This window comes from Astatotilapia calliptera, chromosome 22 (genome assembly GCF_964374335.1).
Source record: "Astatotilapia calliptera chromosome 22, fAstCal68.1, whole genome shotgun sequence".
In the NCBI taxonomy this organism is placed as follows: domain Eukaryota; kingdom Metazoa; phylum Chordata; class Actinopteri; order Cichliformes; family Cichlidae; genus Astatotilapia; species Astatotilapia calliptera.
In genome coordinates, this window is record NC_137442.1 from 19,630,161 (window position 1) to 19,657,193 (window position 27,033).

Here is a 27,033-nt window from a genome sequence, read left to right on the forward strand (position 1 = left end):
CTTAGTATAATATATGGCATCAAACCTGTGTCAGGGTTATGTCGTTGTGCACATAGAGCAAGACTTTCCTCCAGAATAGAGGAACAAAGTTGTTGCGAGTGGCTCAGGAACATGTCGGCTAATTAAGTGCTCTTCTCTCTTTTGTAGTAAATGTTTCTTCTCTGTCAAGCCACATTTTTTTTAACTATATCTTGAGGGCTAAAAAGCAAAATGCCCAAAATAAGGGTCAATGTTTGAAATCTATTCGTTTAATGCTACCTGAGGAATTTGTATTACCCGCTGTTCCATTGTCTGTAGACTCAGAAAGACCTTTTACGAGTGACAGTAAGATTTGGATAATGCATCTTTGTGGCTCAAGTGGCCCTGGTGTTGCATGGTCCTATTGAGTTCAGACTCACCTCTGTCAAACCTCAAAGAACTGCGGATCCACGGAGGTGAGGAGAAAACTTGGCCATTTGCTTCTCTTAGATGTATCCATGTGTTGCAAAGGCAAAGGGCTCACCAGCCCCCAGACATGCTCCAGGGAGGTGGATGGTTCTTCCACTCCTTCAAAGCTCAGTCAAACTGAGTAGAAGTAAGATGCAGCGATGAGCTTAAGCTCATTGTGCAGCTCTCACAGAGAAATGTGTGGTGGCCCTGAAAAACACCAACAAATAGAAAAATGCTGAAAAAGGACAAAACAAATAGAAGTCAATTAAAACACAGAAGAAATTGAAATGAATTCCACAAAAGCTCCTAAAACCAGAAAAAAAGACTCACAAAACACAACAGAAGTGTTTTTGGGGAGACAATAAAGTGACGGAACAGTTGCTGAAGTGAAAAGCAAATAGCCAATCTAAAGTATTACATGAATCATGTGAAAAACACACATTACCAGCATCTTTTTATCGTCAACACTGTAAAATCCTCTGCTTCTTTAAAACATGCCTCAGTGCAATCCTTCACATATTTTAGTTCCTGTCACTTCTCCAGCTGTTACATCGCGTTATTGTCTCCACTATGTCTATTTTTTTCTACTTCCTTTATGTTTTATTCAACGTTTGGTGCTGTTTTTCTACTTTCTGGTGTTTTTTTAATTCCAGTGCATTTGACTGGATTTGAAATGCAAGCTGGGAAAACAAATTTATCTGCAAATACTTCTCAAATCTAAGCCACGTCCATGTCTTTGTAAATATATGTGTGTGTTCGATGACACAATAAAAAAAACGAGTACCTTAGTGGACTGTAGGACTGTAAAGGTTCACTCTAATAACTCTATCACTGAAAACAATGAAAAGCCAAACTTTCAGATATTCTACCCAATATTAAATGCATGTATAGAAATCAATAACCCCAAGAAACATGATAAAACACCATGGTTGATACCCACTACTGCTGCTAGTTTTGCTCCCAAGCTACATCCATTCATTGACTCCTTTCAGCTACACAGAGCCTGACCCACATCCACAACAAAAAGCCCCCAAATGGAAAACATAACCTTTTGACCTGTAATCATAATTCCACCAGTAAACAACCTTTCCCAGCATGGGTTCAAATAGTTCCAAAGGGTAAATTTAAAAACGTGTAGTACCTTTGTTTTCTCAAAGAGAATGCTTGGGGAGAAAACAAATGAAAAAATGAAAATGGAAAGAAAAATAGCAGTTTTTATGGAAAACACGTGTTCTGATAAGCAGAGTCGTTGCCCAAAGGAATGAACAGCTTTGGAGCTGAAGAGATAATCTGAAATTCCTTCTTCTCTCTGGTGAAACCAGCAAGTGTAGCTTCCCCTAAGGGTGAATTAGGTTTCACAGCAGAGTAATGCTTTTTGTGAATATCAAATAAAGGTACTAATATAGTCAGACAGCAGAGAGAAATGAGAAAAGGAGAAAGGAGATGCTACTCTGGAATATCATTTAAATGCATGCATGTTGCCTGTGTTAAATGGTAGTTTCATGTGTCAGAGAGGTGTTTTCAGTATAGCTACAACAGTGAGAACAACACTGGAAGTCACTTTTATTATCCTGTTCCTTTGTGAAGCTGCTGTCGTAGAAAAAAAAATACTCCAAGTAACGAAGATAGAGCCCTAAACGTGGTCTTCTTCTTTTTTTTCTTTTTTTTTTAAAGGACTATGTTATGTGAAGCGTGTAGGTGGCACTCATCAGACGATTATCGGATGCCAATGAGTGATCCAGGATAGTGCAGATGTAACCAATGGAAGAGCAGGAGGCGGATGCTCTTCAGTTTGCAAACCAACGCAGGTTCTTTCTTGTGCTCTCTAGAGGGCCATCCCTGGCGATTAAAAACAGAGGCAGTGTAGGAATGTACTAAACATGAAGAGGAGACATTATGTGATTTAAATGAAATTTAGCTTAATTCTATAAGCTAAAAGTAATTGTACAAACTGGGCAATCTGCTGATGATCAGCGGTCCAACTGTCTCATTGGTGTTTGAGAGGGGTTCATTCACCATGGGTCTAAGATGTTTTTGACTACAGAAAACAAACAAATAAACAAAAAAACAAAAAGGCTTTTGAGAGCTGCAGTGTGCATTGGACATGGGCTGAGGGCGATGTGGAGGAAGAGATGGAAAAAGCAAAGCAGAGGAGGTGGAGAGGAATGTAGAAGATACTTTCTGTGAGTTTCTTGATAGGCCAAGATTGGAAACAAAGCAAATACTACAGCAAAGTGAAATCCCAATAAATCAGCTAACGCAGATAGCTGCGTTTAATGACACATCAGGCTCAGTCTCAGTGGCTAATTGTGGACAGGATTTGTTAAGGTCTTTATTCTCTCACTGCATCTTAATTGTGTTAGACGCACCTTTTCTTTTTTCTTTTTCTGTAAATCACAGGCATATATGTTTTATGTTCCTTTATGATACATATATACTACGAGTAATAAGTCCTGATTATGAGGCAGTTGTTCAGTGTGTCATAAGATTTATACTATAACTATAGAATAAGGAGAAAATATGCTGTGAATAAGAGTGCAGACGGCTACGAATCAAGGATGAAATATTATATGCCAGTTTAGGTGAGGTCAGCTTAGATACTTTACTATAAATGGTGCATCAGTTTGTTTTGTAAAAGAAGATATGAATGAATCATTTCAGTGATGATAGTCACAGTCAAAGGGGAAGGAAATATCCCTCTTACTGTTACTGGGCAAGAGACCCTGACAGGTCGCCCAACCATCACAGTGCAAACTCAGAGAGACAGATAAACATTCACACCTAAAGCCAATTTAGAAGCAATGATTAACCTAACGTGGATATTTTGGGGCTGTGAAAGGAAGGTTTTCGGAACAATCCTTGCAGATTAGGAGCCAGGACCTTCTTGACCTGTATTGTCTGGCAAAGAGCACTGGTAAGACCGGGGCATGCTTACCTGTTTGGGGGTCTGGGGAGATTGGACCATGGATCTACACCTTGAGCTCTTTGTCTTGTTGGGAGAGGGCACTATGTTGGTACACACTTGGTCAGCAGCATCCACAAGCGTTCCTAGCACTGTAATGAGATAACCACTTCACCTAATGATTTAATAGTTCCTTTTCTAGTTGCCTGCTTGGACTTGTTACACAGAAACCCTGAAAACCAGGACACTACCCAGCCTCAGGAGAGTGTTGTCCCTGACTGAGCGAAGCCGCAGGGCACAGATCCCCTCGGGTTCTAGAGGAATAATCTGTTAACAGTTGCACAGCGTACCCATGTTTGACCACATTTTATTATACACACCTGTTCCCCAACCTTATTCAGCTCGAGTGTTTTTCTGGGCCACTGCGACCACACTCAGACACCGTGGTGCTGATGGAGTCAGGCAGGGATGTAAGTGGATCAGAGATATCGACTCTGTTAGCAGTTTCATTTTTGTAGAGTCTTATTTTTTCAAAGATGTGTGTTTTTGTCTAGGCTTTTTTTGCGTGTGAATAATGCTTTGTGGATGAATACTTTTTAACTGACTCACTGCAGAATCTGTGCTCACAAGAATAGCTTTCAGGTCTTTAGAATGGATAGGGTGCTGTTAAAGGGGCCCTATTATTGAATGTAATGTAAATCTCTGCACGCTATCCACAGCTTTTTGTGTCTATTTTAAAAAAAAAACTTTTTAAAAATCATTTATCATTTGATACATGCTGCTGGTGAAAACTCAACTTTTCCTAGTGTTGTTGCTGTTTTTTATTGCTCACGTGTTGTGAGGAAATACCATGTGATGTGTTTATCGCAGAGCTAGTGGAGACGCATTAGGGTTAGCTCAGGTAAAATACTGTACCCAGTGTTTCTGTGCTAAACTAACCCCCACACAGCAAATCTTCAGCCTTCCTCTTTCCTCATGATAAATGTGATATGATGGAGTCAGCATGTGGTAAAACTCCATGCCTCACTCGAGATAGTCATACTGTTGAGAATCAACTCCCACGTACTGCATTTAACATTTTCACACATTTTTACACACGTCAATGGGAAAAATCCGTCACGTCTGTTTCATAAACTTTGAAAATTAATATTTATTATTGTTATATCCTTTATTTAGCCAAGAAAAAAGATCTTTTTCTAGAGAGACCTGGTCAAGAGGGCAACAGAAATTACAAACAGTGTCTTACCTCTTTAGATACTGGCCAGGTGCATTCATAAAGAGCAGATCACCACAATCCAGTGAAGGCAAAAAAGTTGCAGAAATCAAATTACTGATTACTGGCATTATGTTAACCTTCATAACATTCATAGGGCTGTTTTCTAACACCTAATTATGGCATGGCATTTAAGAGAGCACAAACATGTCCCTAAAAATTGCAAAATAACTGTTGCAATTGCATGAACATTCGTGTAATATTACATGTAATGTAACTGATGTTATGCATTCACTATTAATAAGAACTTGTTAGAGAAAAGAGTGAAATCACTTAGGTGGAAATCTGTGCTATAAATGCTACACCGTAGGTATAGAGACTTGTGAGTGATAGTAGGAGGTGCACAGGTAAACAGATTGGAGTGAAGCGAACACTCTGAATAAACTCAAGTTAAACAAACATGAAACAGCAACAGTAATTAACAGTCAATTACCAGTCAAAAGATGAAGAGAAGTGGGTCTTTCAGCAGGATAATCACATGAAGCCTACCAGCTGCTGGAAGAATGTTTATCCCAGTAGAAAGCTGAAGTCGAAGAGTTAAATTTCCATCCTGAGAAATTCAAGCACCTTTAGCAACACAAGACTTTACCTCCTGTACAGCTTGAAACACTTCTTTGAAAAGTGTTTCCCACATTTTTCCCTGTTCATATACATAGCAGTCACTTTAATAAGAGCAAACTACCATGAGCCCTGACCTGCACAGAGATTTTCTAGAGTTATTGAGGTCCTTTCCACTTGGATATACTGATATCTAAAGGCATGTTATACTTTTTTTTATCTCTTCCCCAGCTGTAAGCAGAGAAAGACTAGCCCTGCAAATCAAATTAGCTGTAGGATTACACTGTTTTACCTTTTTTGTGAATGGAAGTAGGGAGAGAGTGAAAGGGAACGAAAAAAGGCTCGGTGGTCTGAGTACTTTTAACTTCTGGATGATTTTTTTTTTCATGGATATATAAACAAATTACACCGATCCTCTCAGCACAAGGCTCGGGACAATCAATGGAACTCCAGCAGAGCGGCGGCACTGTAATAGACTTCATATTGCCTTACCTCTCTAATGGAATCCTTTGCATGAGCAACCACGTCTGAAGTCTGGTACCGACATCCACACATACGCAGAAATACAGTACAGGCAAATGAACGCGTGCACACACGCACACACATAGTGAAGGCAGAACAGTAATGGACTTATCAGACTGATTCAGTCTTGATATCTGAAAGTTAAATCGGTACCCCGAAAACATGTTTGAAACCTCAATGCCATCTGCCAAGTTAAAACTGATCCTGGCCTGGCACCACAGCAAAAACTCATTTGCTTTATGAATTCCTTAAACCAACCCAACCTTTGTCATCTTGTTGGCTGCAAAATCATTGATTGAGGAATTATAACTGAGACATATTTGGTGTGAGGCCTTTTCCAGATAAGAATCAGTAAGGCTTTAACGGATATGCGAAAATACAGAGTCAAGACTTATAATACCAATAATCTTTATGAAAAATAGAGGAAGAAAACAAAGTTACAAGTGATATAAAGCATCTCATTGTTTAATGGAACAGAAAGCACCTGTTTCTCTTGTTAAAAGGATTTGGATCAATTTTGCGGAGCTTTAAGTGTTTGAGAAATCAGTGCCATCTCATTTTCTTATCCTGCTTTGCATGAAAACATCTTGTGTCCTTGAAGAGTGGGTGAAAAAATGCAGTCAAAACTATCTTATTATTTCCAGCATCATCCTCTGTCTTTAGCTGTGTTTTCTTTTCTATTCTCTCCTACGTGTTTTGTCTATTGTGTGTTTCATTTATTTGTGGCCATCAACAGCAACCGAACCAAAAAGCAAGGGTAAGAGTCACATCTGAAAATTATTCAGCTAAATAGGCCTGATAGATTCCTGTAAGTATGGGCTGTAAAAGCTTTCTTTAGAGGGAGCGGGAGAGAGAGAGTCTCCGTGTCTGGCAACTTAAAATATAGTAATTTGCGAATGCTGGCTGTCTTCAGTGAAATGTTTGCCCACTCACAGCAGAAATTGCCTGTGTGTGGGCTTCCCATGCACTGGCCATACATAACCTGCTATAGAGTGAAAATTACATGGTGCAGTTTATTGGCTCTTCTAGCAAATATTTTAATAGTTCACTGAGCATCAGTAAAGGTGTGCATTTCCTGTCAGGGCAAAGGGTTTTTTTTCCCTGTGAAGAATTTCCATGCCATTTCCTTATACAGGAAAATAAATCATCTAAAAGTACACAAATACAGTATATATTTGGTCAAGAAACATTAAAGAAAAATTAAAAATCTACCAAACCCTTAGAATTACTTAAAATATTTATTATAGTTTTTCTACAAGAAGAGTTTCACGACCCAAAACAAATAAATGAAGACATGCTGGGAGCCACTTGGGCAGCGCTGTGCTACCCACAACTCACTAAATATGTCTTACTGCAAACCAAAATGTTATATCTGTGTCTGTCCCAGAGTGTGTGTGGAGAGGACCTCACCAAAGGTGCGAGCCTCCCAACAACATGGCTCTTTGCCTTACTAAAGGGGAAAACTTGACAAAAACATATAAATAACTCCCAAGAAACCAAATAAAACAAAAAATTAAAAAAAATCTATTTTTTTGTTTTGTTAAAAAAAGAAACAAACTAAAAACACATTTTTAAGGCATTTTCCCCAACATAATTACAGTCATTAATTTATCACATGAAAACAGTTTTCTTACTCTTAGCATGAACCAATATTTAAACATATATAAAAACAAACAAACAAAAGCGTTGCTACAACTATTGAACTTCAGATATGAGGCCAGTGGGAGCCAGTATAGCCGTGTGATTGTTGAAGGGACATGGGTTTCAATTGACCTTAGACCAGCGGTCCCCAACCCTGGGGCCACCGGTCCGTGACTCGTTTGGTTCTGGGCCGCGACAGTTGAGGCTCGGTTGGGAAATTTATGGTTTTCAGGGGTTTTATTGGTTTTTATAGTTTTTTTTAAAAAAAATTGTTTTTATTTTATTGTCGGTTTCTCTGGGTCTTTTCCCGTGTGTTATGAACAAATCTTAAATCTTTTGGTACCGGCACTGGTTTTATTTTGTTGTATTTATCCACGACACCTAAAAGGCTGGTTCGTGAAAATATTGTCAGACATAAACCGGTCTGTGGCACAAAAAAGGTTGGGGACCGCTGCCTTAGATCATTTCCTGTGTTTCATTCCCCCTCAATTTCTCACCCTTTCCTGTCTAACCCTACCATCCTGTCAAAAAAGGCTAACGGCTACAGCTGTTCTTACTTTGACAAACACAGGGTTCAATATTTTGTGGTGACGGTGCTCCGTTAGATCCCAATGGCACCAACTTTTCTGGTAGAAAATCATCTTTATACTATGTGCTGCTTTTTTTCTACAATCAATTATTAATATTCACAATTACGTGTCTTTTTTTTTATTACAAAAGTGAAGAGTGAGTGAAGGTAAAACTAACAAGTGGCTCCAGACCCACCGTTTCCCTTTCAACAGTCAGGTTAATAGAGGACTTAATGCTGACTTTATATTTCTCGTTGCAGATATGAGAGGGATAATAATCTGTTTTATCACCACAACCTAAAACATCGAGAAGTGTTTAAACTCTCTCAGAAACTAGTCTCTTCTTTACAATCCCATCATTCCTAATTAAGTACCTAGTTAAATATTTAGACAGGTTATAGTGATTTTCAACCTGGTGGCAGATGAAATTCTGTATGTGGAAGAAACTACAAATTTAACCCCGTTCAAGTTTCAGATTGATACTCTTTGGCAGGAATATCAGTTTATTTTATTTTAAAAATGATAATGTCATTGTTTTTTTTACAGTGTGTTCAGTACAACTTGGGCAAGCTTGTGCAATGTAATCCCCTGCCTCGCCAAAGGAATTGCTGTATAGAGCAATGCACAGGAGGAGGAGGGAGGACAGAAAGAAACAATAATGGTCTCTGCAGTTCAGCATCTGCTCATTAATCATTCATTGGCAGCCAAGTGGCAGCAGCAGGGAACACTGTGAGATTTCAGGTTACGGTATCAACTCTCGGTTTATAAATAGAATAGTTATGGAGCAAGTTGGCAGAATACCATCACTCAAAGCCCCCCTCCTCCCACAGGTTCCTGAGTATTCACAGAATTTTTTGTCTAGGCTTTGGCTAGTATGTAACCAGACTTTTACTTAAAAGAAAATTTTGTATGAAATATGTATGAAGAACATTTGTCTCCCTCTCTTAGACATTTATGAAATGTCACATAGCCGTTTTACGTATAAGCTACAGCTGTTAGCTAACTTTTCCAGCTGTAGCTTAAACGAGCGTTCTCTCCCTTCATTTCGCACCAAGTCATGTCAACGTCTGATGTGTACACGGCACCGCGATTGATAAGAAAATGCTTTCCCCAGTCTTGTTTGTGATAGCGATGCTTCACTGCCACTCATCTCCGTCGTTCAAGGACAGCCTGTCGGCTGATGAAGAATGGCAGAGTCCTAGAGTATAAGCTCATCTCGTGGCAGAGGTGATGAGAGGGGGATGTTCGATCTTTCCTGCCTCGCACTCCCAGAGACACGCTGGTGACAAGTGACACCTTCTATTGATTAATGCTCCATGGAAATGCCATATCTAATATGCGACGCAGATACACTACTACACTACACTGTACAACAAAAAGGCTCTTATGAATTAATTGTTGAATTGACACAGGACTGCTTCTTGCTCGTCTGTCTCATTTCACTTGCCGCTTGACTTAATGACTCAGTATTTCTACTTGGCAAATGTGATCATTTCCAGAAAGCCAAGCACTGAGGTTAGAATTAAGTCACCAGGTTTACTCCACTATTCAACCCGTGCCAGTGATGTAGCTTTAAGTGGGCAGCTTTAGGGATGACTGGTAACATTTTAACCTGAACTCAAACACTTTTACAACTCACCAGTAAGTGCGATGAGCAGCTATCAGCCTATTGATGACTAACTGAGGCATTAAACCAGATGTTTGAGCCTTGGAATTTCAATTATTCTGCTGTAAATTGACTCTGGTAGAACACCGAATTTGGTCCTCCTGCTATTTTCCTTCTTCTGTTCTCAGCCTTTTCAGTTTCTCTTTGAACATGTTGTTCTTCAAACTTTAGCACATGTCTTTGATGTCTGGGTTTGGTAACGGGGGATGGAGGGCTTAGAAAAAGAGGTATTTCATACAAAGGTGAGATGTCTGTACATGGAGGTCTGGAGTACCTGCAACACGTAAATGAATGCTTCTCTTGGCTGCATTTCATTGCCAGCGCATGTGTGACTGAATGCATGCACGGGGCAATTCAAACAGAAGGTTGAATTCTTTCACAAGACTGGTTTAATGCCAATGCACATGTGCGCAAGATCAATCCTACTCTTAAACTTTAGAGGAAGAAATATTTTTAACCACACCACAGCTCCTGTTGTCATCCTTAGACTCTCTTTTGTTCACAAAGGTGCTATGCATCTGGCAGTCCAATGTCTTTGTGACTCTGAGCCAGATACAGATATGAAAATCAGAATCAGAAATAATTTATTAATCCCAGAGGAAATTGTGTAAGGGAAAGCATAAATGCTGTAAATGACAGTCAGAGATAAGACAAGCAAAGAATGAAAGCCACCGACCCCAGATAAGAGTAATGTGGTTGGGTGTTGTGCAGGGCCAGAAAGCATAAGCAGGACATCAGTCAATCAGTGTGTGTGGGTGGATGTACATGTTGGCTCCAACATTAGCTACAACATGATTGACATGTTAGAGCAGGGGATGCAGCAGGCCGTAAGCTGTGAGAAAAGAGACGACCACCACATCACTCAGCTGTCAAGAGGCTAGTTATTGGGTAAAGTATGTGATGTACAGTATCCTGCTACACGTTATGGCAGGGTCCATGTCACAGTCTCGTCTGGGCTGACAGCGTGAATTTATTTTTTCAGGACTATAAGGAGTCCTCCACAAATGACACAGACATTCTGCACAGTTTTTTGAAACAGGGTCTGCGTTTTAAAAAACAGGTCTTGCAACATTTATTTTTAAGGACATGTCGACCTATAGTGTCAGTACCGGAATACGTTGTTATCAGGCGTGTCTGTCAAACTATACGGAAAAGGTTGAGATCTTTTGAGACTCTAAGAAGGGTGGATGAAATATTTTTTGGATTCTGTGAACTTTTCAGTGAAACGGTGTACAGATTACTTATAGGAATATCAGGCAAACACATCTCATTTTGTAATTAGTCATTCCAGTTGATGTGTTACATTTTTATTCCTCTGTATGACAGCTTTGATAAGTGTGCAGAAGTGCTTTAAATTGGCTTCTTTCTTATGGCCAGTATAGGTCGACTCCTCTAGCTGCAAAAAAAGAAAAGTGTGATTGTTCCTTTCATCAGTCATCTCAGTAACCAAGTTTCCAATTAGTTTATGCTCAATGTAGTTTCATATTGAGTACAACTTGTTCAATCTGTAAATTTTGTAGATCCTCACAAGGAGAATAAAGTGAAGTAAGGCTTAGCCTGGGCCAGTCTTGTGGCTGACAAGTCATTGCAATCCAAGTGTGCAGTATCCCACACTTTCTCAGTCAGATCAACCTCTCAGCCAAATACTCAGCTCGAGGTTTGAACATGGGTGACCTCATATTGACCGAATTTCCTTGGAATGCCCTTGGAATTGAAATACGTTAAGGTCCAGTTTATGATTATTATTATTATTATTAGTGGTAGTAAAATTAGTTTTAAGGTGATTAAGTAATAGTGCTATTGACATTGATAAAACATTCTATTATTAATATGATGAAGGTGATGTGGTCCATGCTGCACAGCTGTATAAGTAAGTCAAAAGCCAGATGGTGTAAACTGTAAAAGGCTTAATGATAGACTGTTTGTATGTGCTGTGTACCTCACTATGTACTGACACAAAGTTTTTCAAGCTTGTGTAGGGAGCTGTAACGCTTGCGTGAACTTTCGCTTTCCTTATTGTGTGTGCTACAAGCACATCAGATCTTTCCTGGTATCCAAGCAGTAGTATGTTTTCCATCGTGCTCATGTTGCAGAGCTAATTTGCAGTGAAGTTGAGCCGACTGACTCCTCTCCATTAAACATCTAACTTACCCGACTAAAATGAGATGACTTTGCTGAGCTGCCTACTGCCCGTTTCTATAACTGGAGGAAATGGGTTGCTGTTTTTCTCTAGCACACGCTTGACTGAGCTATATGATGATCTGGTATGATGTGATCATATGCTTGTGTGCGTGTAGAGCAGTGTGACACGAAGAGCACTATATCTTTTCTTTTCTTTTCTTTTCCCCTTGTTCGCATCTTTCAGTCCTTTTGCTTTCTCTCCACTTTCATACATGATTCTTTTATCACCTCTCGCTTCTCGCTAAATTTCTCCACTATCTACCTGCAGTATTCTTCTTTTTCTCCCTCCTCCATCACATCCATAATGAATTTGGGTCTGTGGTCTGTGTGGGGTTCAAAGCTTCTCCTTACTGTTGCCTCCCCAACTGGGTGCTCCCATGGTGCACCAAATGCCTCTCTTGAATATTGAATAAACCCCACGACCACCTCCGTGCTTTCTAATCAACATCGCCACTATTTTCTAACTATTACTCTGCACGGGGGCCTGGTGCTCTGGAGGATGGATGGGCTTTGAATCTGTTGTGTTGTGAGTGAAGGTAGAGATAATAGACACAGGCAGGTTGAGCATTTGAGGTTGTTTTATGCAATTCCATTTTGATTACAAAGCCTTCCCTCTCAGCTATAGAAAGTACCTTTAGAAAGTACTTGATCAATGTCTCATACTCGATTGCATGCATGTACTTGATTGCTTGTATATAACATTCACTGTGGCCCCAGACTGCCCGCAGAAATAGAAGCTATATTATGCAGGAAATTCATAAAGTACTTCTTTTTGCAAGATCGCTAATATTGCAAAACATCCATATTCAGAATTCATCATTGAATATTTTGTCCAGGAGTGCTTCCTTTAGCACCATGTTGAATTGACTTTAAGCCGATTGATCGACTGAATATGACTGAATGACTGAATGTTAGTAGAGATCATTCATTGCCTTGTGAATGACTTTTGCTTCTAATTATATCTCACTGATATACTGACTTGTAAGGGAAAAATTATATAGTTAAACATTTTTACGTTGAGAGCAGTGGGATTTTTAAAACATGTGTTTTAGTTGTGCACATGCTCTGTGTTGAAATACTGAGCACTGCTTTTCCCCAACACTTGGACTTATTGATATCTTCACTTAACTTAACAGCTACTGGATCAGAGTTAAACATTAATCAGATAACATACATTTCCTCTAAGTGTGAGCCATATGCTCACTATATGTCTTTTTCTGTGTAGTACTCATTGGTGCATTCTGTCTGTTGTCCAAATCCACTGTTGGTACAAAAACATGCGAGGTATCATTGGTGTTGTTTAGCTATCATTCATGTTTTATCCAACTTCTCTGTGAAAGCCAAAGGCCAACCTCACAATTAGCACCAGCAGATCCTTTTGCAAAACAGTCCCACTAGGGACAATCAATCCTATTAGGCCTGCCAAATATAAACAGTTACACTCATGCATTTTCCTTATTTCTTATGGTGGTACGGCTATAATTGCACTTTAATTTGTACATCATTGATAACCAATCCCATGCCAAATCGGGAAAATGCATTGCAGATGATGCAAAGAGACAGTTTAAGAACTAACCAAGGTGATCTGCCCTTTAGTCTGCATTTTTATGTTGCTGCAGACACACAATGTGTTACAATTTATTAAGTTTCCAGCACCACATTCACAGGCTATCAACTTACCTTTCAGTTTTCATATTGTAACATATAGACTGATGCTGCTATCTATCTTTGATAGGCCAGCATGGCCTAGTAATATTGCATGACAGATATATCAGCCTGGCTCTATTACTATGTGCCCGTTAGCTGTAATATTCAGTGGCTGTGTTATTACATGGTTATCGACATAATATAAGCACCTACCTAAGCCTAAAATATTTGACTCCACTCACTTCACTGAGCTGATTGGCTCCAGAAAATTAGAGGAGAAGCAATGATTAGACTGTGAGCAACAGAAGTCGGACTATCATCGCTGTCACTGCTGTTAAGCAGTGAGCTGTGGTTTCTGGTGATTGGTTAGGGAAAATTAAGCCCCCTCCACCGTGGAAATCAGTTAACATGAAGGCAATGTATGAATGAAGATGGAAACAGAGTGAAACGTGTTGACACTTCGGTCTGGTATCAGGCAACAGAGAAACAACAAGTGACAGGCTGAGAAGTTAAGTGCCAGGCAATTAGATGCAGAAACACATATTCACTGAACTATAATGAATAAGCAGCAAAATTCCTATCTTGCTACCTTTTATTTTCTATTCTGGGCCCTCCTGTCATTTTTTCATTCAAACATGAACATAAAACTAGCTTGATTGTGCCTTGAATAAGTTCAAACTGAGAAGCAGCCAAGCTTTTGTATTCACTTTAAATAGACTGTGATAAGCAGCTGTGTGTTCAGAAAGTCTAAATAGATCACCACTGTGATGTATCCGTGATTCACCTCGTCTTCAGACTAACATTATTTCTCAGTAGGGCCAGGCGGATCCCCAGTCGTGTTACTGAGAGCATGTGACCTTGTAGGGTGATGAGAGGAAGAACCTGCCGGGAGCCCGTTGCCACAGTTTTAATTATTTTGTAGTTTGGTGGGATCTGAAAGAAAGATAGCCTTAGTGTGATTGTTTGTGTCAGTATGTGAATGCATAAGCCTTAACCTGTCCATGATCTGAGTGTACATGCACACTGTAGTGTAAATCTGACATCAGTGCTCTCCACCAAAAACCCTTCTATTTGTGACGGTCCTCTTTTAAACCTCTTACATAACCCACTACTCTCAGATGTGTGATATCATGGAACTATTTTTGGTTTTTCCTCTGAAAAAGGCTAGTCAGAGTTAGACAAAGACTTGTCTATCCTTTAAATAATACGCTGGATAAATCCCTCTCATCTTTACACTTTTAATACACTGTCCTGAATTGCCCAAGCTCCAGTTAGCGGCAGCGCTGTCCTTAAATAATGCTGTGGTTCGTTGAAATGTCAGGAAAAGCTAATGAACTGAAAACTAGAGAAGAAAAAGGTTTATTAAAAAAAAGGTCTTTAAAAAATAGTCTTCCAACCAAACAAAAAATGCAACTGAATAAATGCTAAAAATAAGTAAAATCAAGCCCTGCTCCTGCTTGCATGTGGACTTAAGCCACTTGCGTCCTTTGAACCCTCTGACCTGGATTCAGTGTGCAAAAAGAATTGTTTTTAAGAGTGTTAATATGCCTGATGACATGGTTAGACCTTGATATTACTGTTTGCTTTTCATGGCCAGTTTTTATTTACACTGAGAGGACCAAATGATTCTGTGCCAGCACTGAGTTTATTTAATAAAAATGATATTACACCTTTATTACTCAAACACATCTATGGCCGCGTATTTATGATCTCTAAAAGATCAAGTTTTACCTCTAAGAACACAAGAATGACAAATTGATTACTTGTAAATGCTATGTTTTAATTGCATTTTTCTGTGTGTTAACATGAACCGAAAAGCATGCTTTCCTTGTGAAAAGTGGAAAAAAAAAAGAATATTTTATCCCAAATGTGTTTCTCCGATATTTTTGTGACACCGAAACATGCTGACAGAATGATGCTGCATTGCTGATTTTTTTTTATTTTTATGATTGATTTCATGTTTTGTAAAGCCTTTTCTCAGCCCTTAACTGACCTCATAAACTGATAATACCAGAGGGGTCAACGGTTACAATTGCTCATGACTCGATGAAATCTACCACTTATGTTATTTTCTCTCCAAACAAAAATTTATTGGTTGACCAGCAACAAAAGCATGGGTTTGCTGGTCTTTCTGTCAGTCTCCTGAGACTTTCTGTTAAGCGTTATAACAGATGAAGCAAAAATAAAATTGTACAAAGAGCACAAACAACTCCTGCAAAAGAGAATAACCCCTGTGAACCTAAAACACCTTGGGGATGGCGAAAAATGTTGCAGAGAAGCAATCATAAGAGGACTGGTTTAAAAATTCCATTAGCTCTTATTGTAGATCCGTGGACGTATCTCCCAGTGTGGGTGTACCAAATAGCCTTAGCTAAATGGAGATTAAGGCAATGCTGGAAAGACCCCTTGAAGCCCTTTAAGACTGGTGTGTAATTTTGGATTTAGCAGTGGTTGCGAGATAAAGGCCTTTCTTTCTGCCTAATTGATGGCTGTAATCCATGTGTTGTTTTAAAAACCTGTCTCACTGATGTGCGAACACAAACCCCTGTGGCTCTGTGCAGAAAGTGGTGATTTAGTGGGCCAAACTGAGGGTCTCCTACTGGTTGGAGGAAGACTTTTATATTTGGGGATCTGCTGTAATGGAAACCCTGCAATTTGGGTACTGTAAATGGGTCAGATGTTGTTTTTGTTTTTTATTTGCTTTTAAGAAGCACAAACCCTTTTCATCACATTACTGTTTAACCACAATATTAGGATATCCAGTCCTCTTTTAAAATTGCTTTACTTTTGAATTATATTTGACTTGATCTTTAAGTTACGCTCTCATATTCTCAGTCAGTTACCTTTAAACAATGCTAAAGTACATTTCCAGTAATAACAAGTCATCAGCAAGTGTACTATTATAACTGCAGCACAGCAACTAATGAAGAGTGAAGATGTCTAGAAGTGGATGGAGGCTTAATGAGAAGATCACATTCATCACCAAAGTTAGGAGGTGCTTGAACTCCTCAACGCTTTAGTACACTTTTCGGAAATCTACTGATGCACCTTTTGGTCTCAGTCAGAATAATATCCTTGGGTTGATCACTATCATGAATCACAAGTTCTGCTTAATCTCTACAAAGTATGTAATTAACCCTGCGCTGATTCATATCGCTCATTAAATTAACACAAATAGGACATTGAAAATAGAGCACACTGTCTTATTATCTCAGCTCAGCTGCTGGTGCCTAAATGTTAAAGTACCTCTCAAATCTCTGCTCTGACAGTTATTCATGGCTTTTAAAGACGTATGCACAATATCAAAGACATGCCTGTGTCCATTATTTAAAAGCCACGGTGGCGATGGTGTCACAATTTTCGGAATATAATGATATGATGCTTCCTGTACGGTAGTACTATACATTCAAACGAAATGTGAAAGGCTAAATTAAATGATAAAATGACAGGTCTTTGTCTGTGTGGGCGCACGCTGTTTCTTATATGGGAAATTCTAATGCTAATGCAAAAATTAATTACAGCCATGTTTGCCTTTGGATGAAATTTATGACCTATTGTTGAAAATGTGCTACAATGTGGGAGAGAGAGAATAAAACTTGATTAGCATAGAAATGACAAATGAAAGGTGGGGTGGGTGGAGAGTTGTGACTTTTGTTGGTAAATAGCTTGTTTTAGACTGAGAGGAGGCTTTAAATGGATATACTTGTATTTTAGAGAGGCAGCTGTGCAGGGGAAATGCATCAAGAACATGGTTTCATGAAACAAATTACTAAATAACTCTCAACTTTTAGTTATACACCCAAGTATACTGCCATATGGGTTATGCTCGCTTGCCACATCCCGATTTCATTTCATCAGCTATGGAAAAATACTACATAGTCGGGTCCACTTTGTCTTTGTGAGCCTTTGATTTACCAGAGATGTGCCTCAAAAATGCTTAGACTGCATCTGTTGATGCAGACTTGTCTGTAAAAAGGCAATTATTGAGTGAGGTTCAGCACATTTGATTTTTATTTAAGTGGGTGTCTGTGTGTGTTTGTCAGTGCTGATTCAAAATGCCTACATTTGAAGACAAGAAATGCTTATAAACTTACCAACACGGAGATGAATTAAATTGCTAAGCTGCTTTTCCCTTTTCATCAAAACGTACATAAACACATAAGAACGGGCACCCACAAATCTAAACCTACCATATTCGAGCTGCCGTGTGGTCCAGACTGCTTGAGGATGACAGACAGCTTCCTCAACCAACTGTCAACATCTCCCAGCGAAAGCCTCAGGAGATTCTAGGCATTTTCTAGTAAACCATTTCTCTTGCAGAGACCTGGTAACCCACTGCAGAAAAATAGAGCATAAACACCATTCTGATGTGGAGATGATGGTGTTAGCTAGGCCATGTCATCAGAAGTGAGAATAACTCCATCATAAGGCATCTCTACATTCAACACCAGAGAGAAACACGACAAAGGCTGACCTAAAAACACAGCATGGTGTCCTCTAAAGCTACAACACCATCAAAAAAGACAGACAAAAGTGAAGATCCTTTGTGTAATACTGCGCAAAAGTCTTGAGTCCCTACTCATTTCTTAATATTTTGTCAGGAACCCCAAACCATGACAGAAAATCCACCATGTTTTACAGATGTCTGTAGATGCTCACTCTTTTACCTCTTTCCTGACGTCCCACACATATCGACAACAGTTCGTACCAACAGTTTCAAATTTGGATTCATTAATCTATAAGACCTCTTGCCACTGATTTTCAGTCCAGTTCTTGTGTAATTTGGCATACCTCAGCCTTTGCTCCCTGTTTTCCTTCCTTAAAAACAGCTTCTTGACACATACCCGTGCATTGAGACTATTTCCGATGAGGCTTCAGTGAATAGTAGGTGGATCAACTTAAGGGAAAGATACATCTCTCGGGTACTTCATCAGCTTTTTGCTGGATTTCTTAAGAACATGACTTTCAGATACTGGTAATCTGCCGTAGACGTTTATTTATTTTGGCCTCGCATTTCTTCTTTTGTCCTCCACTCGTCCAGCTTCCTCAAAAAACACACTCCACGCAGTGCAGAGAGAGATATGCCAAGTTTTCAGCTAATAGCTGTTTGCGAGTCACTTTGTTGGTGCCAAAATAATATTTTATGCCTGTCAAACTGAGTTATCAGCTATTGAAAATGGAAGAAATTCTTAGTTTTTGCAGCAGACTGCTAGCAACAAAATACCTCAACATAAAGAAATGGGGGTGGAGGTGTGTAAAGAGCTTTGCACAGTACTCTACCTGTCCTACATGGCAGACAAATAGCATTCTGGACACTAGAAGACACATAAATACACAACCAGTATGAAAAGTCATCCATTTGCGGGTCATCAGTTCTTTATGAATGAGTGTCACATTCTCATGATTTAAACCCTGAACTGACAGCGGTCACTGAACCTGCCTTCCACTTCATAAGAGTCAACGACACATTCTTAAACAGTGCCACTAACAACAGTAGCTCAAGTGAAACCAACACAGTCTGACATTTTGCTGTCGGGATTACTCGTGATTGTTACGTTTACCCCTAACTGATGGACTCCATGCTCACTATATTACTTCTTCCTTTTTTCCATTACAGCTATCCTTTGCAGCGACAACTCCTGTTCTAGCAGACAAGAAAAAATACCCCAACTTCTTCCGCACTGTTCCGTCAGACAATGCCGTGAACCCAGCGGTGGTGAAGTTTCTCAACTACTACAACTGGAGCCGTGTGGGGACCCTCACACAGGACGTTCAGAGGTTCTCAGAGGTCAGTTCGTGCTGTTTTCATAAATATACTTTTCTTTTTTTCCCAACGCTGTTAATGCTCCATGTTTAGTATTGACCAAAAGTTCAAGCAGTTCACTAAAACAAATCCATCATCTATATCAAAGACTACAGTGGCACCACCTTGTCATTAATGCTAAAACTAGGTGAAGTTCAGTGTATTTGATTGATAGTGAAAATACCCTTAACGGTTGGAATGAATACTTTTTCTTATTACATTTCTACTTATTGTGGATAAAATATACATTTACCAGGTGTGAGAGGAGTTAAAATCTCCCACTGGTCGAAGGATATGCACATAATTAATAACATGGCTTTGCATTATTGCCTTCAGCACTCTCAGTCCCAACAGGGATTCTTGTTTAGCAGGCATTTGTTCTTTTTTAAGTTTGCGCGATAACAGTGCTGTTTACCAGCGTTTATGTGTGCCGTCCTCCTATCGCCTCTCACTGGGAGACATGTTTTTATTTTCTGAAGGTAGAGGTTAAATCACAAAACAGTGACTATATTATCATTCAAGGAGATTTCCATCTTGGCTTATTCAGATGAGGAAGCCAGTAGAAATAACACTCTTATTACTACTTTAAAACAAATCACCACTCACATGTAGATGGATTAGATGGAAATTATTTAGGCTTTGTGCACTGTACAGCTGTCACTAATGAATGATTATTCTCCAGTCACATGAAAGGATGCACACTGGATTATTAGGGAATGTAAAGGTTAAAAAAAAGATGAACAAACATTTCCATCCACTGGTCAAGGAACAGATGAAGGCAGAACAAAACCAAAAAACATGACTTGTAGTTGAGGGCAATGTCCCAGTTTGTTGGCTCCACCTCCAGAAATCCGACACAGATTTTTCCACTTCTTTTGACCAAATGGAGGCGTCGTGTGCACCTCCTGTCTGTGCGTGTGATTGTGTTTTTCTCTAACTTACTAAAACGAATGAGTTGACATTCACATCCTGCTGCTCTCTCTAGCTCTCCATTTGAACATATATATCTGTAGTAGCTTCTGTGTATATAACTGAGACCAACCACACTTATATCCTTATTTTTAACACCCATGTCCCTTAGACTTCCGTTGTTGTAGTAGTAGTAGTAGTATTTATTTATTGTCATTGTCAAGAACAATGAAATTGCGTTTGGGGCTTCCATACAACCCAAAAAAAGAAGAAAATAATAAATACCCCTTAAAACCCAAGTGTACATATTTAACCCAGTGTGACTCCAATGCAATAAGACAATCCTTAGCAATAATGTTCGTAGAAATTCAGACAAAGACCTGAGAAACAGGTTGCAGTTCAAAAATAAATATAAATACAGTTTATTGCATGTATAAAGAGATAGTTCTTACTGAAGATAAACCAGCCCTCGACATCAAAGACGGTGACGCGCTGGGAAAATATTTCTAAAATATGTCCTGCATCGCCTCCAAAACTGAATTGCTGCTCCAGCTGGAAGCAAATTCTGAGAACTGCATGATATTTAGTTCCTATTATATTTACTACGTTCCATCTGTTCTTTTTGATGTTCCTCTCCCATTAAATACGCAGAATGCTGAATCCAGCCTACATTACTAGAGCTGGCAGAAGTAATGCATGGATAGATGAAGAACATTATCTGTGTTGACTCAGCACTTGTAGCTAACTCTCTTATGACAATGTTGGAGCTGAAATATATCTCAAAGCTGGAGGACGTATTTTGGAAGCTGTGGCAAGTTGGATTTCAGCTCAGGAACAGGAGGCGCACAATCGTTTGCACACCATGCAAAAATCCCTTCTATTATTAAAAGCAGCTAGCAGCTTTTTAATATAAGAGAAATGGGAGAAACAACATTCAAATTGATCCACACCATTAGCTAAAGATATTAAAAGCTTAAAATCATATTATACCAAAATGGATGCTAACTAGCGAGACAAACACATTCCTGTTTGTAGGAGGGTTGAACATTAGGAAACATATTGATTTATCACACGTTTGGAGAACTACACAAACTCATGGCACAAACATATCACGTCGGCAGCACAGGAACATTCTCCTAAAAGAGCCTTGTCAGAGGCATTGAAAGCATGAATTTGAGAAACATATTGTGAGCTCTTGCCTCCAGGCACTGGTTGAAAACAAAGTGCTCAGCGGCTAAAGGGTGGGTTGTGGAAGTGGGGGTGTGTATAAGAAGTCTCACTGCAAATCTCAGAGAGACCAAATCCCTTTATCGCTCCCCTCCTGAAAGCACCAAGGAGCTTAGGACGGGTGCAAGACAGACGGCACGATTCAATCAACCTGCCACGAGATTGGCCTCTAATCCCGATTTACAAATATGCAAGCATTGCTTCCGTACTTTATGATTCACACAATCCTCTGTCGAGTTCAGAGCTTACTGTTCTTTGGTTCATCGAGAAATTACTCCAGCTCGCTACCAGAAAAAGAAGAGATATAGAAGTAAATGTTATTTGAATAATGCAGGAAAACAGACATTAATAGTAAAAATGTCATTTTTACCTACTAATAACACTATTCCAGTTTTACATTTAATTCATAAACATTTTTATATGAATTCTATGAACTTCAAATAAATTATATGAAGTTCATATGTTATACTCTTAACCTTCACAACTGTTTTAGTGTCACTTGTCAGTTTAAACATTTCTTTCCTAGGATCTAAAAACACAGAAAGCCAGTGTCCTCCCACTTCTTGAATGTGAAAATATACAAATACACCAATACACAAATAGACAGAATCAGCACAAGAGTGGGCAGAGCTAGTCAGAAATATTTCTTGTGAAGATACTTTTTTTTAAAGATTTAATGAATTCTTCACATTTAACAAATATAATGAGAAATTCTAAGCACTGTCCTAAAGAAAAAAACACGTATTTTCCACTTTAAGAAAGTTTCATACCTTTGCAAGCTGATTTTGTGGTTTTTGAACAGATTTTTTATTTTTTTTTATCTTAGCCCTTGCAAAGAAATATGCAAAAACACAATTTCTTTGTGATCTATTAAAGTTGGATTTAGATTCAAATTGATATTCCTAGAAGTATTCTACAGTACTGAATGTACCATAAATCATGCATGCGTGCACAGAGGCATTTGCATCTATGTAATGAGTATACTACTGACATTATTTTAATTTCCATCACCTCTACCCCAGCATTCATCACCCTGTGACATACTCCGTCCCCCTGCTGACCTACAGTGTGCTTTCCCTGGGAGACTGCTCACAAGGTTAATGTTATGTAACACTTGTTACAGATTCAGTCAGTGGCTTGCACATCACAAGCAGCAAACATACAGTATGGTGTCCCCTGAGAGTGTAACCTGTAAGAAAAAGCGTGCTCATCACTGTTATTTTTAGGCACCGGTGTAACACACACACAGACACACACACACACATGCATATCGACTTTATGGATGAACACTGACTTTCTACAATGGTTTGTGGCTCATTGTATTGAGAAATAAGAATAACAGAGTAACAAAGAATAACAGCTAATGTAAGTATTTGGGAATGAAGATGACAATCTACACTACACACACACACACACACACACACACACACACACACACACACACACACACACACACACACACACACACACACACACACACACACACACAGAGCAATCAACATTATTGAGACAGCCAGACAAACAGGGCTCACTCAGGAACAGGAGCAGCAATCACCTGTCAGTCAGATGACAGACCTGACTGAGAGCAGGATTAAGACTCTGTCCTCTGTCTGCACCCCTCAGAGCTTAAACGTTTAAATAAACTATGACGACTGATAACTCTAGCATACGTTACCATCCTAGCATCCACTCTCACTCAGTTCCTGTTTCATTATGTTACATCCCATAAACAGTATTCCTAGAAATGTTGTTTCCAAAGCACAATTAGGGTTTGGGAATAGCAGTGGGGTTATCATTGATGATGACTCATGTCTCAGACGAATTACTGGTATAGCCTGTTTGTCCCACAACTGAATAGACAAGAGATACGCTTTTCTTTGCATCAAATGACTCAATGACTCAACATGTGATTTTGGTCCCGAACAGCTTGGCGTCATAGAGTGAAAAAGTAATTCCCAAGATAATCCCACGGGTCAGTGTTAAGAGTAGCTGGCTGCCAGGTGAAGCTTGGTGATGCTGGAACAGTGAACCAGCGAAGAATGACATCATACAAAGAAAATCAAAGCTGTTGTTGACGTTGCCAAACAAGGAGGCTTGACCGTTTCTGAAACACAGTGGTTCACCGTATGTTTTTAATCTTCAGCTGATTTAAATATATATTTCCCTTTGATGATAAATAATTATGTCATATGCCCACCAGAAAGCGTACAATGGATTTTCTCAACATCCTCATCTCCCACAGTCATTTTGATATAGTTTCTGTTCATATATATATGATGCACATATTAGTATTGTGTTAATGTAGAGATATTTCTGCAGTCTATTGATTACTAGATAGTGGAAAGGGAGTGGGATTAAATAAGTTTATGCTTCTTCCTGCTCCTTTTTGAACATGAAAGTTATTTGTAGTTGTGGTTGCTCGTTTTCCTTTTGTTTGTTTGTCTCTTTTTAATTCTATGTTGTTGTACTTTTTTAACATGTTCAAAATAAAGATTCAATCAATCAATGTGCTTTCTGAATTCTAGTATTTTACATGCCCTGGGTGCACGTGACACTCTTTTTTTGTGTGCGTGGACCCATGCTCACAAGTGCAATAGGATTATTTCTCTTCTGCATTTGCTGTCAGGGATTCCCAGGCTGCCCCAAACAATGGTGGATGCTTTTGTTACGCAGGAAAGCTGCTCACTTTTCCCCCTCCTACTAGCTTTCAATCCATCTGTCCCCTCCGTCTCTCTCGCTCTGTCTAACCGAGTGAGTCCAGCAGAATACGGATGCATTTTTCCATCTCGGTGGAAGAAACACAAAATCAAACCAATAAAATCCTTTTGTGACAAGGGTTTTACTCCTGCAAGTCAATGGCTTTGTCTGTCAGCCTCTGTGCTCTTTGTGAGTGTATTTTGTAGTACAGCAGAAATTTTGTGCAACTCTCCATGTCTTGCGTGTGAGTGGTTGGTATATATTTTCCCAGAAACCCATTTGTGTTTGACCCACACACCTTTTACAAACAACAGGCTAACCAGCTGCTGTCCCTTTTCACACTGAAGTTCGTTTCCTTTTATCCTTTAGGATCAACACTCAACGCAACACAACACAACAGGACATTGTACCTCGTCCAGACCACCAAGCCAGTTGTTACTCAAGAGCAAAACTTGGTTGTATTGATTCACATCGGCCTCCCTGTTGTTTCAGCTCAGCGAGCAGTACATTGGAGAGAATGTTTGTACAGCAGTGAGTGATGTACAGAGTGATTTAGAGCTTCCTCCGGGGGTACCAGAGGAGAAGGCGATTATGAAAGCAGACATTTGGAGACATGAGGGAAATAAAGTTGAGGTTGTTCAGAGTTATTGATTTTTAGATGTCAGAAATCTTAGTTGATAGCACAAAACTGTTGTAATGACTAATTTTAAGCTGCAGTTGGCTAATTTTAACAGGAGTATCAATAGCAATAATACTGATAGTAGCTTTTACGGTTCAAATCCTGGCGCCACTTTGATCTAACGGGCTGATGATTGGCCGGTGCTTGGTATTTTGAGAAGAAATACCAGTTTTTCACTAATTTTTCCACAGTTTTTATTTATTTATTTATGTCCCATCTACAGTTAGGTCCATAAATATTCGGAGAAATATACAATTTTTGTAATTGAGCCTGTCTCCTCCACCACACCATTCATATAATCAGTTTGTGATTGAAGTGCTGACTTTTCAGCTTTTAGTGAAAGTATTGCATTGTTTAGGAATTACAGCAATTTTTACACATAGTACCCCATTTTCAGAGGCTCAAGAGTACTTGCCAGACTTGGTCAGACAAAGTTTTCAGTATAAAAATTGTTTTTACTGTAATACTTTACTCCAGCCACCACCTGCTTTTTTCACTCTTGTATTTGAAAATCTGAAAAGCTGCTCTGTTGGGATGAGGCCAGGTGACTGACTGGGCCACATCCCTTTTTTTTTCTTTTCTTTTTTTTTTTGCAGTATGCTTTGAGGCATTATCAATTTATACTATGAAACACTATCTGCTCAGTTTTGCAGCATTTTGCTAAATCTGAGCTGGGTGTATAGCCCTGTATACTTCACAGTTCATCTTGCAAAAGAGCAAAGATTATAATTTTTATCCAAATACTCAACTGAATCTTTGAAACACTGCAGTACAGTCTCTAAGTATTATTATAAGTCAATTGAAGGTGACACTGTAAGGAGACTTTTGTATAGAAATGTGAATATACAACCACCATGTAGCTGAAGCAATTTAGAACACATAATTACAGGATGAACATATTAAAGCACAGTAAGAGGAAACACACAGGACTTCTGTTAGCTGTTATATGTTGTCACTGCCAACTCTCTGACGTGTCAACATGGCTCTTGGGTTGGGGTGGAGACACTGATGGCTGCGGGGCATGGCCCGTGGACATCAGTGAAATCCAGCATGAACACCACAGGACTTTATACCATATTTTGACTTTTTCGACGTAGGTACAACTGCATTCCATGTCAGAGCCATGGTGTTGTCGTGATGTCTCAGTGTGTTGCCTTACTGGAACAGAGCCATTATTAATGGTATTAGTCACACCTGTGGTTTTCCTGCTATGAGAAGTCAAAATGTCAGCTGTGAAAAAGGGCTTTTCTAAAATTGTGGATTAAAGGAGGGAAGCAAGAGGGCTGACTCGTAGCATGTGTGTATGTGATGGCCGAGAAAAAGTGAGAGGCGGTATGATAAAACACCTCAAGCTTGCCATCCCAGTGGGGTACCTGCTCCATTCTCCATCTTCTCAGATTGAATTACCCACCATTCTACTGGCTCAATACATCACAGCAGACATACAGCTGCTGCAGATACATCTACAGCACTGCACATTTGTCTACTTTTTGTCAAGCCCTGGATAACCAGCGAAGATTATTTGAAGTGTACATTTGTTCTTTTGTGTCTTATTTAGCGAAAAACAAACTCATATCGCTGTGACAAATGCACGCTCGGTATATTGCGAAAATTACAACTCCTCATTGAACGGGCTGAGGCAAATCAGGAGGATGACAGATCTGATGTATGTGTCCGCCATGCTAAAATGACAAGCTGCTTGTCTTTCTGTCTTTTCATTCACAGTTCATGGTAGAATATGCATGCACCATTTCAGAACATTAGATGGCCTGCATCCATCTCACTTTATTGCTTTATAATGCTGTGTACAGAATACTATATGTATATTGCGACATGATTTCATCTGCTTTAAGCCAGCAGAAATATATTCACACATTCAGTTTTTATTTGCATCTATCACAGCATTGAGCTAAATGATTGATTTTCTCTCTGTGATTTATGCATACATGATTTAATGACTCTAATGTTTAATATACTTTATAAAACTGCATTTCCTCCCTTTTTCCATATTTTTAATAGCTGCTCCGTCATAGTACCACAGTATTTGTTTCCTATAGGCTATGTGATTTAAGTTATTACACTGTTGTGAAGTTTATTGTGCAGTGTGTAAATGGTAACATTGTCTCAAATAAACTCTGGTAGGTTACTTAATAAAAGCACATTTGCACATTTGACTGCAATTGTCATGCTGGCTGATATTTTATGAGCATGTATAACTTATTGAACCTCTGACCACACTTACATTCTTCTACAGTAGACACAACTTTTTTACTACATCTTTCAGCATTGTCAGCTGTGCAAGCTGATAATATGAAACTGCACTGATGTGC

General features: G+C 39.2%; 1 protein-coding gene across 1 annotated transcript in view; it reads left to right on the forward strand.

The window, feature by feature from the left end:
- gabbr2 (gamma-aminobutyric acid (GABA) B receptor, 2) overlaps nucleotides 1–27,033 on the forward strand; it is a 212,011-nt gene that overhangs the window by 80,748 nt on the left and 104,230 nt on the right. The window contains exon 3 of the mRNA XM_026156284.2: nucleotides 19,006–19,176. Within this exon, the coding sequence (XP_026012069.1) occupies nucleotides 19,006–19,176 (171 nt within the window). The remainder of the gene's footprint in view (nucleotides 1–19,005; nucleotides 19,177–27,033) is intronic.